The sequence below is a fragment of the Rhinoraja longicauda genome, chromosome 14, assembly GCF_053455715.1.
Source record: "Rhinoraja longicauda isolate Sanriku21f chromosome 14, sRhiLon1.1, whole genome shotgun sequence".
Classification (NCBI taxonomy): domain Eukaryota; kingdom Metazoa; phylum Chordata; class Chondrichthyes; order Rajiformes; family Arhynchobatidae; genus Rhinoraja; species Rhinoraja longicauda.
In genome coordinates this window covers 6699339-6713851 of record NC_135966.1, presented here as the reverse complement: position 1 = coordinate 6713851, position 14513 = coordinate 6699339, and the positions used below count along the sequence as shown (strand labels likewise).

The 14513-nt window shown below is 49.6% G+C and overlaps 1 protein-coding gene across 1 annotated transcript in view; it reads left to right on the top strand.

The window, feature by feature from the left end:
• LOC144600022 (organic cation/carnitine transporter 2-like) overlaps window positions 1-13742 on the top strand; it is a 40200-nt gene extending 26458 nt beyond the window's left edge. Inside the window, 2 exon segments of the mRNA XM_078411346.1 lie at window positions 11117-11252; window positions 12338-13742. Coding sequence (XP_078267472.1) covers window positions 11117-11252; window positions 12338-12428 — 227 coding nt within the window. The 3' untranslated portion in view covers window positions 12429-13742.
• The last annotated feature ends 771 nt before the right edge of the window (window positions 13743-14513 follow it).

Sequence of the window (14513 nt, the reverse complement as noted above, 5' to 3'; positions counted from 1 at the left end):
CTTCAGCTTATCTACTGCCTGTGGTTTTGCTCAAAATGCCATGCTACACCCTTTTCTGTTAGCTGTCTAAGTGGGGTGGTGATCTCCGAAAGGTTCGGAATGAACTTGGCCATGTATGTCACCGTCCCCAAGAACGTTAGCACTTCAATCTTGTTCGTTGGGTATGGCATTTGTAGCACACTGCTGACACGAGATGGGCTTGGTGACACGCCTGCTTGGGAGATGACGTGTCCCACATATTCAATCTCGTTTGAGAGCATTACTGACTTTTTGGGATTGAGCTTTAGGCCGGACTCTTTCTCACGCGCGAGTAGGGCTTTCACACGAGCGTCGTGTTGGGCTGCGTTCGCACCCCAAACGAGAATGTCGTCAACGACTATCTCCACCCCTTCTAAATCACCAAACTCTTCCGGCATTGCCCGCTGCCAAATCTCACTTGCGGATAAGATTCCAAATGGGAGCACGAGGTATCGTTATCTCCGAAAAGGAGTATTAAATGTGGTCAGGCGCGAGCTGTCACCGCTCAGTGGGAACTGCCAATACCCACTTGTAGCGTCATATTTCTAGAACCATTTTGCCTTCGGCATGCGGCCTGCAATGTTCTCGAACGTCGGCATTGGGAAATGCTCCCTGCGAACAGCTGCATTGAGGTCACGCGGGTCGAGGCATATGCGGACTTCACCATTAGGCTTGCTAGCAACAGTCATTGAATTCACCCAATCTGTCGGTTCGCTCACGGGCTTTATGACTCCCAAGCTTTCCATGCGCTCTAATTCGGCTTTGACCTTATCCCCGAGGTTATATGGGATAGTGCGGGGCGGGATTTGCTTGGGTTGCGCATTCTCTTGCAGCATTATATTGTACCCATGTTTTTTTTAATCTTCCCAGCCCTTGGATGAATTTAAAAGAAAGTTAGATAAACCTCTAGGTGGCTAGCGGAATCAAGGGATATGGGGAGAAGGCAGGCACGGGTTACTGATTGTGGATGATCAGCCATGATCACAATGGATGGTGGTGCTGGCTCGAAGGGCCAAATGGCCTCCTCCTGCACCTATTTTCTATGTTTCTAAGTTTCTATTATGTGGAACAAAGAAATGGCAGACGAGTTGAAACGGTACTTTGGTTTTGTCTTCACTGAGGAAGATACAAACAATCTCCCAGATGCACTAGAGGACAGAGGACCTAGGGTGATGGAGGAAGTGAAGGAAATTCACATTAGGCAGGAAATAGTGTTGGGTAGACTGATCATTTTCCAATGTTCTATAGATTCTGGATCAGTTCCTGTGGATTGGAAGGTAGCTAATGTTTTCCCACTTTTCAAGAAAGGAGGGGGAGAGAAAGCAGGGAATTATAGACCAGTTAGCCTGACATCAGTGGTGGGGAAGACGCTGGAGTCGATTATCAAAGATGTAACAGCAGCGCATTTGGATAGCAGTAACAGGATCGGTCCAAGTCAGCATGGATTTACGAAGGGGAAATCACGCTTGACAAATCTTCTGGAATTTTTTGAGGATGTAACAAGTAAAATGCACAAGGGAGAGCCAGTGGATGTAGTGTACCTGGAGTTTCAGAAAGCCTTTGATAAAGTCCCACACAGGAGATTAATTCTTATGCTGCAAAGCAAACCAAGTGGGCCATTCAAATTCCCTCAGGCATTTAGTCACTCAGGAGAGAACAGGAATAGATTCTGTTTTAACTCCCCATCCCATTCCCATACTGTCCTTTCTGTGCTGGGCCTCCTCCACTGTCAGAGTGAGGCCACACGCAAATTGAAGAACAGCACCTCATATTTTGCTCGGCCAGCTTCCAACCCAACAGTATGACTATTGATTTCTCTAACTTCAAGTAACTCCTGCATTCCCTCCCCGATCTCCTCCCCCCTCCCCCCCCCCCCCCCCCTCCACCAACTGAGTCACCCTGCCAGTTCCACTGGTCACATCCTTGTACCCCTCTCATTATCACACCTCCCCCAGCCAACATCGAGCCATTATGGGCTCCATCCTTCCTAACGTCATCTGTTGGCAGCCCTAATTTTTTTCTGGCCATTTCGCACCTCCAGGTTATTTGCCCCCCCACCTCTACTTTCAGTCTGAAGAAGGATGCATGCCTCTACTATCAGTCTGAAGAAGGAAACGTCATCTATTATTTTTCTCCAGATATGCTGCCTGACCCGTTGTGTTACTCCAGCATTTTGTGTCTATCTTCAGCAAAGATACTAGAGGAACAAGTGGGACCACTCCGATGAAATCGCCTATACTGAACTGTAGTACGCAAAGGAGCGGAATATCCGCCATTTTAGTAGGCAAAACTCGCCGTTCGCTATGCCTCTCGCAGTGTAATCAGTGTATTGGGAGAACAGTATGTGTGATGATAACATTAAAATGCAGAATATATCTCATCTATCAATTCGCAGATTTTTGTTATTTTTTAAAAAAAGTGTTTCTGCAAGTTTCTGTCTACTAAAATGGCGCCTTGACGTACTACGGTTTTTAGGGTTGGGTGGTCTGTCTTGCTCTGCCCTATTATCTTTGATCTTCAGTTTTACCTTGTTGTGCCAGAAGGTAGCAGAGTCTGCCTTTTCTATGTATTCATGCTGTTGTGACAGGACTCAGAACGGTCCAGCCCAGAATGAGACGAGACACTAAGTTGGTCCGGTCAGTAAATCTTTATTTACACGAGCAACTGTGAACAGCACACACCAGAGTTCTCTCTCTCTCTCTCTCTCTCAACTGCCCAAAATCCCCGTGAATCACACTACGTCACAAGACCCTGCCAGTGGAGTGCCGAGGGTTCGCTCAGGAAGTGGCCGAACCATCAGGTGGCATTACAGGACGCCCCCCAGAACTGCAGGCACGAAAACGAGCCGGCGGATGAACGAGGCGGCCGGACCTCGTACACACACCCCCCTCCTCGGGTGACACGACTGGCATAGGCGCAGGCAGAAACGGCCAGGACCGCGGACGCCCCCGACTACAAGGCTGGGCCACCTTACCGGCTGACTAATGTCCAAATGGGCCGGCTGAAGGGGAGCCACCGACAGCCCTCTATGTACAAAACGAAAGTGGTAAGCCCATGCTGCAGCACCCAGAAAGGACCCTCATACGGCCGCTGCAGTGGCGTCCGGTGAGCGTCGCGACGCAGGAACACATACGGACAGCGCTGGAGAGCAGACGGGACGTGGGAATGAATCATCCCATGGTGAGACGTCGGGACAGGAGAGAGCGTGCCCACCTTCTCACGAAGACGCTCCAGAGTGGATGAGGGTGGCTCCTGCGGCCCATGTGCAGCCGGGATGAAATCCCCTGGGACCGTAAGCGGAGCAACATACACCAATTCCACAGAGGAAGGAGCCAAGTCCTCCTTTGGGGTGGTACGGATCCCCAATAAAACCCACGGTAATGCGTCCATCCACTCTGGGCCCGTGTTCCCCTCCTTCAGAGCGGCCTTGTGATGACAATGAAACCGCTCCACCAAACCGTTAGACTGTGGATGATAGGCCATGGTGTGATGGAGGTCCACGAGACTGATCCCTGGGATGGCGGGACTGTCATATGAGGAAAGATTGAAAAGACTAGCCTTGTATTCACTGGAGTTTAGAAGGATGAGGGGGGATCTTAGAGAGACATATAAAATTATAAAGGGACTGGGCAAGCTAGATGCAGGAAAAATGTTCCCAATGTTGGGCGAGTCCAGAACCAAGGGCCACGGTCTTAGAATAAGGGGGAGGCCATTTAAAATTGAGGTGAGAAGGAACTTTTTCACCCAGAGAGTTGTGAATTTGTGGAATTCTCTGCCACAGAGGGCAATGGACGCCAAATCACTGGATGAATTTAAGAGAGAGTTAGAGCTCTGGGGGCTAGTGGAATTAAGGGTTATGGGGAGACGTTAGGCACAGGTTACTGATTGTGGATGATCAGCCATGATCACAATGAATGGCGGTGCTGGCTCGAAGGGCCGAATGTGGCCTCCTGCACCTATTTTCTATGTTTCTATGTAACCCCCAACAGGCAGGCCACAGCAGACCACAGTTCAGAGGTGAACTGAGCCCCCCCCCCCCCCCCGGTCCGACGATAAGTCCATGGGCAAACCAAAACGGGCGATCCAGTGGGCATCGAGGGCACGGGCACGCATCGCAGCAGAAGTATCAGCCAGCGGAACGGCCTCCAGCCACCGCGTGAAACGGTCCACTCCAGCGAGGAGATGAGTGACACCCCGGGACCGGGGAAGCGGACCCAGGATATCCACATGACTGTGATCGAACCGCCGGCGAGGCACAGCGAAATCCTGTACGGACGTCCGGACCTTTGACGTCTGGCACGGAATGCACGCCCGGGCCCAGTTACCAACCTGCTTAACGCAAGCCGTGCCACATGAACCAGGCAGCAACCAAAGCAGTCGTCACCTGGATTGAAGGATGAGCCATCACACTGACCAGTAGACACATCGCACAGGACCTTGGTACAGCAGGACCAAAGGGCACGTCCTCCAGCGCCAGACTTGAAATCGCGGTGCGGTAGTCGAGAATCTCGCTGTCTTCCAGCTGAGCCTTAGCCAAAGCGGAAGTCAATGCCCGGGGTCACATCAAGGACGGCACTAATGTCGGAGCGGGATAACGCATCAGCGACTCGGTTATTCTTACCCTCGATGTGGCGGATACAGGTCGTAAACTCCAAGACAAACGGCAACTGATGCTGCTGCCGAGAGGACCAGGGATTGGACATCTTCGCAAAAGCAAAGGTGAGGGGCTTGTGATTGATGTAGGCAGTAAAGCGCCGGCCCTCAAGGCAGTAGCGAAAATGTCGCACTGCCAGGTACAATGCAAGGAGCTCCCGGTCAAAGGCACTGTACTGCTGCTCTGCTGAACTGAGCTGCCGGCTGAAAAAGGCCAAAGGCCGCCAGGATCCGTCGGGCAACTGCTCGAGCACGCTGCCCACAGCAGAGTCAGAGGCGTCCACCGTCAGGGCGGTCGGGGCCTCCTCTCGTGGATGGACCAGCATCCTCGCCCATGCAAGTGCCTCCTTTGCACCATTGAATGCGGCCATGGCCTCGCCATCCCATTGAATGTCCTGCCGTTTGCCGGCCAGGAGCTGAAACAACGGCTGCATGATCCGAGCCGCTGCGGGCAAGAACCGATGGTAGAAAGTCACAATACCCACGAACTCCTGGAGCCCTCTCACTGTGGAAGGACAGAACCGGCGAACGGCCTCCACCTTGTCCGGGAGCGGGACCCAGGAAATCGATGGAACTGAGGCCGAATGGACATTTGTCTAGATTGATGGCCAGGCTGTGTTCACTGAGCCGCTTACAGAGCAACCGGAGGTGTACGCAGTGCTCCTGGCGAGAGCGACTGGCAACGAGGATATCGTCCAGATAGATGAAAAGGAAGTCTAGGCCACAACCCACCATGGCCATCAGGCGCTGGAAAACCTGCGCGGCGTTCTTAAGGCCAAAAGGCATGAGGAGAAACTCGAATAGCCCAAAAGGAGTGATGATGGCCGTCTTGGGCACGTCGCCCGGATGTACAGGAATCTGGTGCTAGCCCCGCACCAGGTCGACCTTTGCCAGATGGGCAGTAAAGTCCTGAATGGGTGGAATAGGGTACCGGTCCGTAGTCACGGCGTCATTAAGGCATCGGTAATCTCCGCAAGGCCTCCGGTCGCCTTGGGAACCACGTGTAATGGAGATGCCCATGGGCTGTCAGAGCGCTGTACAATTCCCAAGGCCACCATCTAACGGATCTCCTGCCTGGCGATACGGAGCTTGTCAGGGGGAAGCCTGCATGCATGTGCGTTGAGCGGTGGACCTGAGGTGAGGATATGATGCACTACTCCGTGCTTGCGGCTGGCCGATCGAAATTGGGAGGTCAGTATGTCGGGAAAGTCCGACAATATATGGGCAAAAATATTGTCCACTGAAGACACCGGGTCGCGGCGTGGCGCAGCGGAAGCAGCGGGGCGTAAAGAGATCGATTCGAGCATCGCCGCGTGAATGAGGCACTGCCCCCTCACATCCACCAACAGGGATTGGGCCCGCAGGAAATCGGCTCCCAGCAAGGGCTGGGAGACTTCGACAACTGTAAAAGTACAGGCAAAATGACAGGAGCCAAAAATAAGCGGGAGTGTGCGAACCCCATACGTTCGGATGGCGATGCCATTTACTGCGGTCAGAGAGGGCCCCCGCTTGCCAGAACAAATGTCGACCCCTGGTGGGAGCAAAATGCTAATCTCCACCGCGTGTCAACGAGGAACCGGTCCCGGATGTCGGTCCCAAGCATAGAGGCGATGTTTTTGGCCGCCCGCCGCAGCGACTTCTGGCGGCCAGCCTCAGCGTTTCCCGTGTACGAGCAGGGCGGGCGGCACTGGCGGGCCGCGGAACCCCAGAGCCGATGATAGTAACACTCTACCGGCATCGCCCGGGACCGACTGACCAGCCGGACTCCCGGTGGTTACAGGGCGCTGGGCGCTCCAGGGTGCTGCCTACAGCCGAACGATTGAAGCGCCGCCCTGCTGCGCCTTCCAGGGCTCTGTGGACCCCGGATCCAGCGCGCCCATCTCCTGCCGACTGGCCAGCCACAGCTCGTCGGCGCGCTCCGCTAGTGCCAAGGGGTCATCAAACCGCCCCAGAGAGGAGCAGGCGGATGTCGTCTGGTAACTACTGCAGGAACGCGTATTCAAAGAGCAAGCACGGCTGGTGGCCGTCCATGAACATGAGCATCTCGCTCATGGCTTCCGGTCGCTGAGCCCGTCCGCGTTGTGGATCCACGCCGCTCGCTCCATGCGTCTGAGCCCGAAGTTGCGGGAAGCAGCGCCTTGAGGCCTTGATATTTATCGGGCGCCGGTTGATCGCGCAGGTAAGGCACAACACGGCCGGCAGTCTCCTGGTCGAGCGCGACCACGACTTAGTAAAAAGGGGTCTCGTCGACCATGATGCCACGGATGTGAAATTGTGCCTCGGCCTGCTGAGACCATACCTGCGGCTTCGAGGTCCAGACGTTCGGTAGCTTCAGGCGACCGCATTCAGTTGGGCCTGGTCGACCGCAATGGCGGCGTGCATGGCGGAGTGCTGGCGGCGTGCATGTCGTGCTCCAAAATGCCTAGCTTGGAGCATGGGGGTCACCAATTGTGGCAGCACTCAGAACGGTACAGCCCAGAATGAGAAGCGGCGCCACGTGGGTCCGGTGAGTAAATCTTTCTTTACACGAGCAATTACGAACAGCACACATCAGATCTCTCGCTCTCTCTCCCTGTCTCCTCCCCTCCCTCTCCCTCTCTCTCTCTCCCCCTCTCTCTCTCCCCCTCTCTCTCTCCCCCTCTCTCTCTCCCCCTCTCTCTCTCCCCCTCTCTCTCTCCCCCTCTCTCTCTCCCCCTCTCTCTCTCCCCCTCTCTCTCTCCCCCTCTCTCTCTCCCCCTCTCTCTCTCCCCCTCTCTCTCTCCCCCTCTCTCTCTCCCCCTCTCTCTCTCCCCCTCTCTCTCTCCCCCTCTCTCTCTCCCCCTCTCTCTCTCCCCCTCTCTCTCTCCCCCTCTCTCTCTCCCCCTCTCTCTCTCCCCCTCTCTCTCTCCCCCTCTCTCTCTCCCCCTCTCTCTCTCCCCCTCTCTCTCTCCCCCTCTCTCCCCCATCCCCCTCTCTCAATTTCAATTTTAAAACTTTATTAGCATGATAAGATACATCGTTATATTGCCAAAATATAGAACATAACATACATACTTAAAATGCATGAATATACAAGTATACAATGCATGGGTAAATATGCCCCTATACATATTTATATATATACACGCAATACATTTATAGCATTTTATCGATTGCTACTCGTTCTTGCAGTTGTAAGCAGTACAGCAAGGTAGCAAATTTAGCAGGTCAATATTAATTTTCTTAGTGTCTATTAGTGTCAATTTATGTATCCGTGTATGTGCACATGTTGGTCATTCACTGTCTCTCAGGTTGTGGCATGCTGTTACGTATTGTGCGCCAAGATGTGCCGTATTTCCTTCGCCAAGGATTATTCTTAGTTTTGATATATCATCCAGTTCTTTAAAATCTGGGGTTGCCACACTGAGTTTTTCAAAGTATATTTTCCTTATTTTGTCAATTTTTTTACATTTTAAGAGGAAGTGCACCTCTGTTTCAACCTCATCTGTCAAACAGTGACCGCATATTCTATTTTCTCTTGGTTGCCAAGATCTCTTCTGTCTTCCTTTTTCAACTGCCAAATGGTGGTCACTTAACCTGTACTTGGTGAGCGTCTGTCTCTGCTTTATATCTCTAACAGTTGAGAGATAGTCTGCCAATTTATAATCTCTTTTTAGGGCATGGTAACATTCTAATCTGATTTGGCTTTTAGTTACTTTATCCTAATGTTCCAAATAGATTTCTTTGCATTGTTTAATAATTTGGTTCAGTCTAACTGGCGATTGGAAAGCAGTGTTGATCTGAGACTGGTCATGGTTTAGCTGAATAGGGTTAGTTAGTCTCAGTACCAACTTACACAGGGAGCTCTTTTCTGAGTTCCCCTCTTGGGTTTGGAGGGCTTTGAACTGGAGGGTGTCTGGGGGACTAGATTTAAGGTGATTCCAAAAATTTAGTGTTCATTTCTGGATATTTATTATCAGTGGGTATCTACCTAATTCCGCCCTACATGCGTTTGTTGGTGTTTTCCTTTGGATGCGGAGGATGTTCCGACAAAATTCCACATGTAGGGCCTCTGTTGTGTGTTTTTCCCATTTAGTACTGAGGCGGACCCCATACTTCACTACCATAAAGCGCAATGGGCTGAATTACACTGTCAAATATTTTAAGCCAGATTTTAATTGGAATTTGGATGTTGTAGAATCTTATATCATATCATATATATACAGCACGGAAACAGGCCTTTTCGGCCCACCAAGTCCGCGCCGCCCAGCGATCCCCGTACATTAACACTATCCTACACCCACTAGGGACAATTTTTACATTTACCCAGCCAATTAACCTACATACCTGTACGTCTTTGGAGTGTGGGGGGAAACCGAAGATCTCGGAGAAAACCCACGCAGGTCACGGGGAGAACGTACAAACTCCTTACAGTGCAGCACCCGTAGTCAGGATCGAACCTGAGTCTCCGGCGCTGCATTCGCTGTAAAGCAGCAACTCTACCGCTGCGCTACCGTGCATACAGAGCTCTTCGAGCTTTCTCTTGTAGTGCATTCACTGCCATGCTAAAGTTCCCTGATGCTGCAACAGTTAGACCAAGGTAAGTGTAGCTCATAGTGTGTTCAAATAATGATACCATTGAGAGTGAATTGGTATTTGACTTCCTGACATCTGGGTCTTTTTTGAAAAATCGTGATTTTGGTTTTCTTTAGATTCACTGCCAGGGCCCAATTTTGGCGACATTCATCGAGTAGGTCTAACTGTTACTGCAGTCCCTGTTCTGTGGGAGACAACAAAACCAAGTCATCCGCATAAAACAGGGATTTTACCTCTCTGTCCAGAAGACACAAGCCCGGCCATGTGCTCTGGTCCAACTTTACTGCCAAATCGTTTATATACACATTAAACAGAGTTGGGCTCAGATTGCAGCCTTGCTGGACACCTCTTCTCTGGGTGAAGGGATCAGTGCATTTGTCCCCAATTTTGACACCACATTTATTATTCAAATACATTGATTTGATAAGGTCATATACCTTTCCTCCGATACGACAATGGAGAAGTTTGTAATAAAGCCCTTCGTGCCAAATTCAGTCAAATGCTTTCTTAAAGTCAATAAAACTGGCAAATATATTTCCATTTTTTGCTTGATGTATATGTTTTTCAATGAGATATGGTCAGTGGTGCGGTGTTTTGGAAGGAAGCCAATTTGGTTTTAACCGAGAATATTATATTTGCTAAGGAAATCCTGCATTCTGTTATTTATAATACTGCAGAATAACTTCCATAGGCAGCTACTGACACAGATGCCACGATAATTGTTTGGATCTGATATGTTTCCACTCTTATAAATGGGCGAAATAATCTCTCTCTCTCTCTCTCTCTCTCTCTCTCTCTCTCTCCCCCCTCTCTCTCCCCCCTCTCTCTCTCTCTCTCTCTCTCTCTCTCTCCCCCTCTCCCCCTCTCTCTCCCCCCCCCTCTCTCTCCCCCCCGTCTCTCTTTCTCCCCCCCCCCCCCCCGGCAGATCAGGCAGCATCTCGGGAGAGAAGGAATGTGTGACGTTTCGGGTCGAGACCCTTCTTCAGACTGATGTCAGGGGGGCTGGGACAAAGAAAGGATATAGGTGAAGACAGGAAGATAGAGGGGGAACTGGGAAGGGGGAGGGGAAGAGAGGGACAGAGGAACTATCTAAAGTTAAAGAAGTCAATGTTCATACCGCTGGGCTGTAAGCTGCCCAAGCGAAATATGAGGTGCTGTTCCTACAATTTCCGGTGGGCCTCACTGACACTGGAGGAGGCCCATGACAGAAAGGTCAGACTGGGAGTGGGAGGGGGAGTTGAAGTGCTCAGCCACCGGGAGATCAGGTTGGATAAGGCAGACAGCGAAGGTGTTGAGCGAAACGATCGCCGAGCCTGCGTTTGGTCTCGCCGATGTAGAGAAGTTGACATCTGGAACAGTGGATACAATAAATGAGGTTGGAGGAGGTGCAGGTAGACCTCTGTCTCACCTGGAAAGACTGTTTGGGTCCTTGGATGGAGTCGAGGGGGGAGGTAAAGGGACAGGTGTTGCATCTCATGTGGTTGCAGGGGAAAGTGCCTGAGGAGCGGGTGGTTTGGGTAGGAATGGACGAGTGGACCAGGGAATTACGGAGGGAACGGTCTCTGCGGAACGCAGAAAGATGAGGGGATGGGAAGATATGACCTGTCGTGGGATCCCGTTGGAGGTGACGGAAATGTTGGAGGATGATTTGGTGGACACGCTGGCTGATAGGGTGGAAGGTGAGAACAAGGGGGATTCTGTCCTTATTACGAATGGGGGGAGGGGGAGCAAGAGCGGAGCTGCGGGATATAGAGGAGGCCCTAGTGAGAGCCTCATCTGCAATGGAAGAGGGGTAGCCCCGTTTCCTAAAGAATGAAGCCAAAAGCACCGTTTCCTAAAGAACATTGTGTTGCTCTGTTCATCTTAAATGAAAATGTCTGTGTTTTCACAGGAGTTCACCATGAGTTTTTACCTTTTACTCTAATTGGAATTCTGACAGCATTATCTGGAATTTTGGTTTTGTTTCTGCCTGAAACATTCAACGCTTCTCTCCCAGACACTATTGATCAGATGCAAAACATCAGGGGGTAAGTTGTAACAATGATCTCTGCTTTTGCTTCAGTTCTCAGCTTACATTAACACAGGAAACCATTGTTATAACGGACCATGGGGAGGGGAATGGTATCCATTATTGCCGATTGTCCGCTGTAACCGAGTAAGCATTATCGTTGTATAAGTAGTAGACACAAACCACTGCAGTTTCTGGTTAGAGTCTTAGAGCGTGGACACAGGCCCTTCATCCCAACTTGCCAACACCAGTCAACATATCCCATTTACACTAGTCCCACCTGCCTGCATTTGGTTCATATCCCTCTAAACCTGTCCTATCCATGTACCTGTCTCAGTGTTCTTTAAACATTGCGATAGTACCTGCCTCAAGTACCTCCTCCAGTGGCTCGTTACGTACATCCTCGTTAATTCAGCTCGCTCCATAGCCCCGGCCGCGGGGGGGCGAATTAGACCCCTGATCGACGTGGAAGCCTCAATGAGGTCGAGATCGTCCGCCTCACCCGGCCTAGGCACCATATTTTCGGAGGGACTTCCAGGGAGGATTGCAAATGCGCTCCCGTAATTTTGTCTGGATTACAGGAGGTACTGGACCACCAGTTGCCAGAAAATCTGTGGAGGAACTGCAATGAGTTTCATTGTTAACATATCACCTGACACTATTCTTATGAAATAACACCAATACAGAATGACAAATGTGACTGTACACATCCGTGGAATGTGTTGGGGAGATGTCCACTGACATTCATTCTTGATAACATTCTTTATGGGCGGCACGGTGGTGCAAAGGTAGACTTGCTACTTTTAATGCGAGAGACCTGGGTTCGATCCTGTCTACGGGTGCTGTCTGTATGGAGTTTATTCATTCTCACTGTGACCTGCATGGATTTTCTCCGGGTGCTTTGGTTTCCTCCCGCATTCCAAAGATGTACAGGTTTGTAGGTTAATTAGCTTAGTATCATTGTAAATTGTTCCTAGTGTGTGTGGGAATGTGTTAGTGTATGGGGATCGCTGGTTGGAGGGACTTGGTGTGTTGAAGGGCCTGTTTCCACACTGTATCTCTAAACTAAACTAAACTAAACAATGTTTTATGATTTATTTGCAGATTCAAATGTAGGCGTACGCACAAAAATCACTTCTATTTTTATAAGAAAGGAAAACTTGAACATCGTTGTCAAAATGTGGAAGAAATTTAACCTGCTCGGTATTGAATGCAGCAGTCAGTACAGAAGTGGACTATTATTATTTTTCCTGGTTTAATATGAAATTATCATCTAGTGAAATATCGGTAACAATGTGTATCCAAAATACTCAGGGACCATTGTGAACTGCACAAATTAACAGTATATGACATCATTTACACTTACAGAGTTTTACAAAAGAAAACGATGACATTTAGGGCTTTGTCAGGTATATTTTGATATTTAGACAACTAATCGATGGGGCATTCCAGCTGCTCAGCAGCCTTACAGTTTGCAGGATGGACATTTTGATGGTAACTGCCAGGGGCAGGGGCCAGGGGCACAGGACTCGATAGGATGAAGCCTCCCAATTCAAGCGGCACGGTAGCACAGCGGCACAGTTGCTTCCTTACAGCACCAGAGGACCTGGGTTCAATCCTGACCACGGGTGCCATCTGTACGGAGTTTGTACATTCTCCCCGTGACCTGCATGGGTTTTCTCCGGGTGCCAGGGTTTCCTCCCACATTTCAAAGACGTGCAGGTTTGCAGGTTAATTGGCTTCTGTAAATTGCCGCTACTGTGCAGGATGCGTAACTAGGATGACATAGAACTGGTGTACCGGTGATCGTTGGTCGGTGTGGACTCAATGGGCCAAAGGGCCAATTTCCATGCAGTATCTCTAAACTAAACTAAAGTAATCTTCAGTTGATCTCAATCACCGGTAAAGTAAGTGCACAAAAGGCCACTGAGGTCAGGAGTCCTAGGGTATTAGCGATTTCACTAATTCTGTGGGGGCATTAGTTCATAGGTTCTAGGAGCAGAATAAGGCCACTCACCCCTTTGAGTCTATTTCGCCATTCAATCATGGTTGATCTATCTTTCCCTCTCAACCCCATTCTCCTGCCTTTGCCCCATAATCCCTGACACCCTTAAATGCCGCTGTGACTCCCACAAAAACATTGAGGAAGTTCCCATGGCTGGAACTCCCCAGCTCTAACCTCACGTGTGAATGTCCCACATCTAGTTTAACCAACTCCAACACAGAAAAACAGACATATTCTTATGCTCCCAAAGCAACCTACTTGTTGAAGACTGGGGAGAGATTTGAGGGCCTAAGTATATGCCCCTTTGACTCTTCAAGGCTTTTCATCGGTATTAGTGGGTATTAAGATTATTAAGGGGTTGGACACGTTAGAGGCAGGAAACAGGTTCTCAATGTTGGGGGAGTCCAGAACAAGGGGCCACAGTTTAAGAATAAGGGGTAGGCCATTTAGAACTGAGATGAGGAAAAACTTTTTCAGTCAGAGAGTTGTAAATCTGTGGAATTCTCTGCCTCAGAAGGCAGTGGAGGCCAATTCTCTGAATGCATTCAAGAGAGAGCTAGATAGAGCTCTTAAGGATAGCGGAGTCAGGGGGTATGGGGAGAAGGCAGGAACGGGGTACTGATTGAGAATGATCAGCCATGATCACATTGAATGGCGGTGCTGGCTCGAAGGGCCGAATGGCCTCCTCCTGCGTCTATTGTCTATTGTGATTAGATGTTAAAGTATAAAGCGTTTGATAGTAAGAGTTCATAAAGGTGACAAATGTGGAAATGAATACAGCAGTAAGAAATATTTGAACTCTTCTTGGACAAGATATGGCTTTTGTTGCAATCATTGATTGAAAGTGATCAATGCAATGAACTCATTTTGGTCAGTTCAGTTAAATAGCACATTTTACCAATGCAAATAAATTTCATTTAATTATTTTTATTAACAGCATAATTAGCAAAGATAATAGAGTGGAGCAAGATGGACCACTCCGTCGAAATCACGTATTCATAACTGTAGTACGCAATGGAGCGGAACGTCCGCCATTTTAGTAAGCAAAACCTACCGTTAGTTATGCCTCTTGCAGTGTAATCAGTGTTGTGGGGGAACAGTCTGTGTGATGATACCATTAAAATACAGAATATATCTCATCTATCAACTCTCATTTTGTTGTTACTTTTCTTTTTAAATGTTTCCCCCTGCTTAATTTCTCTGATTGTATTATTTCTTACTGTTTCTGCCCATTTCCCTCCCAACCTTGCTCCCCAGCCCCCTCTTTTGTGCAGT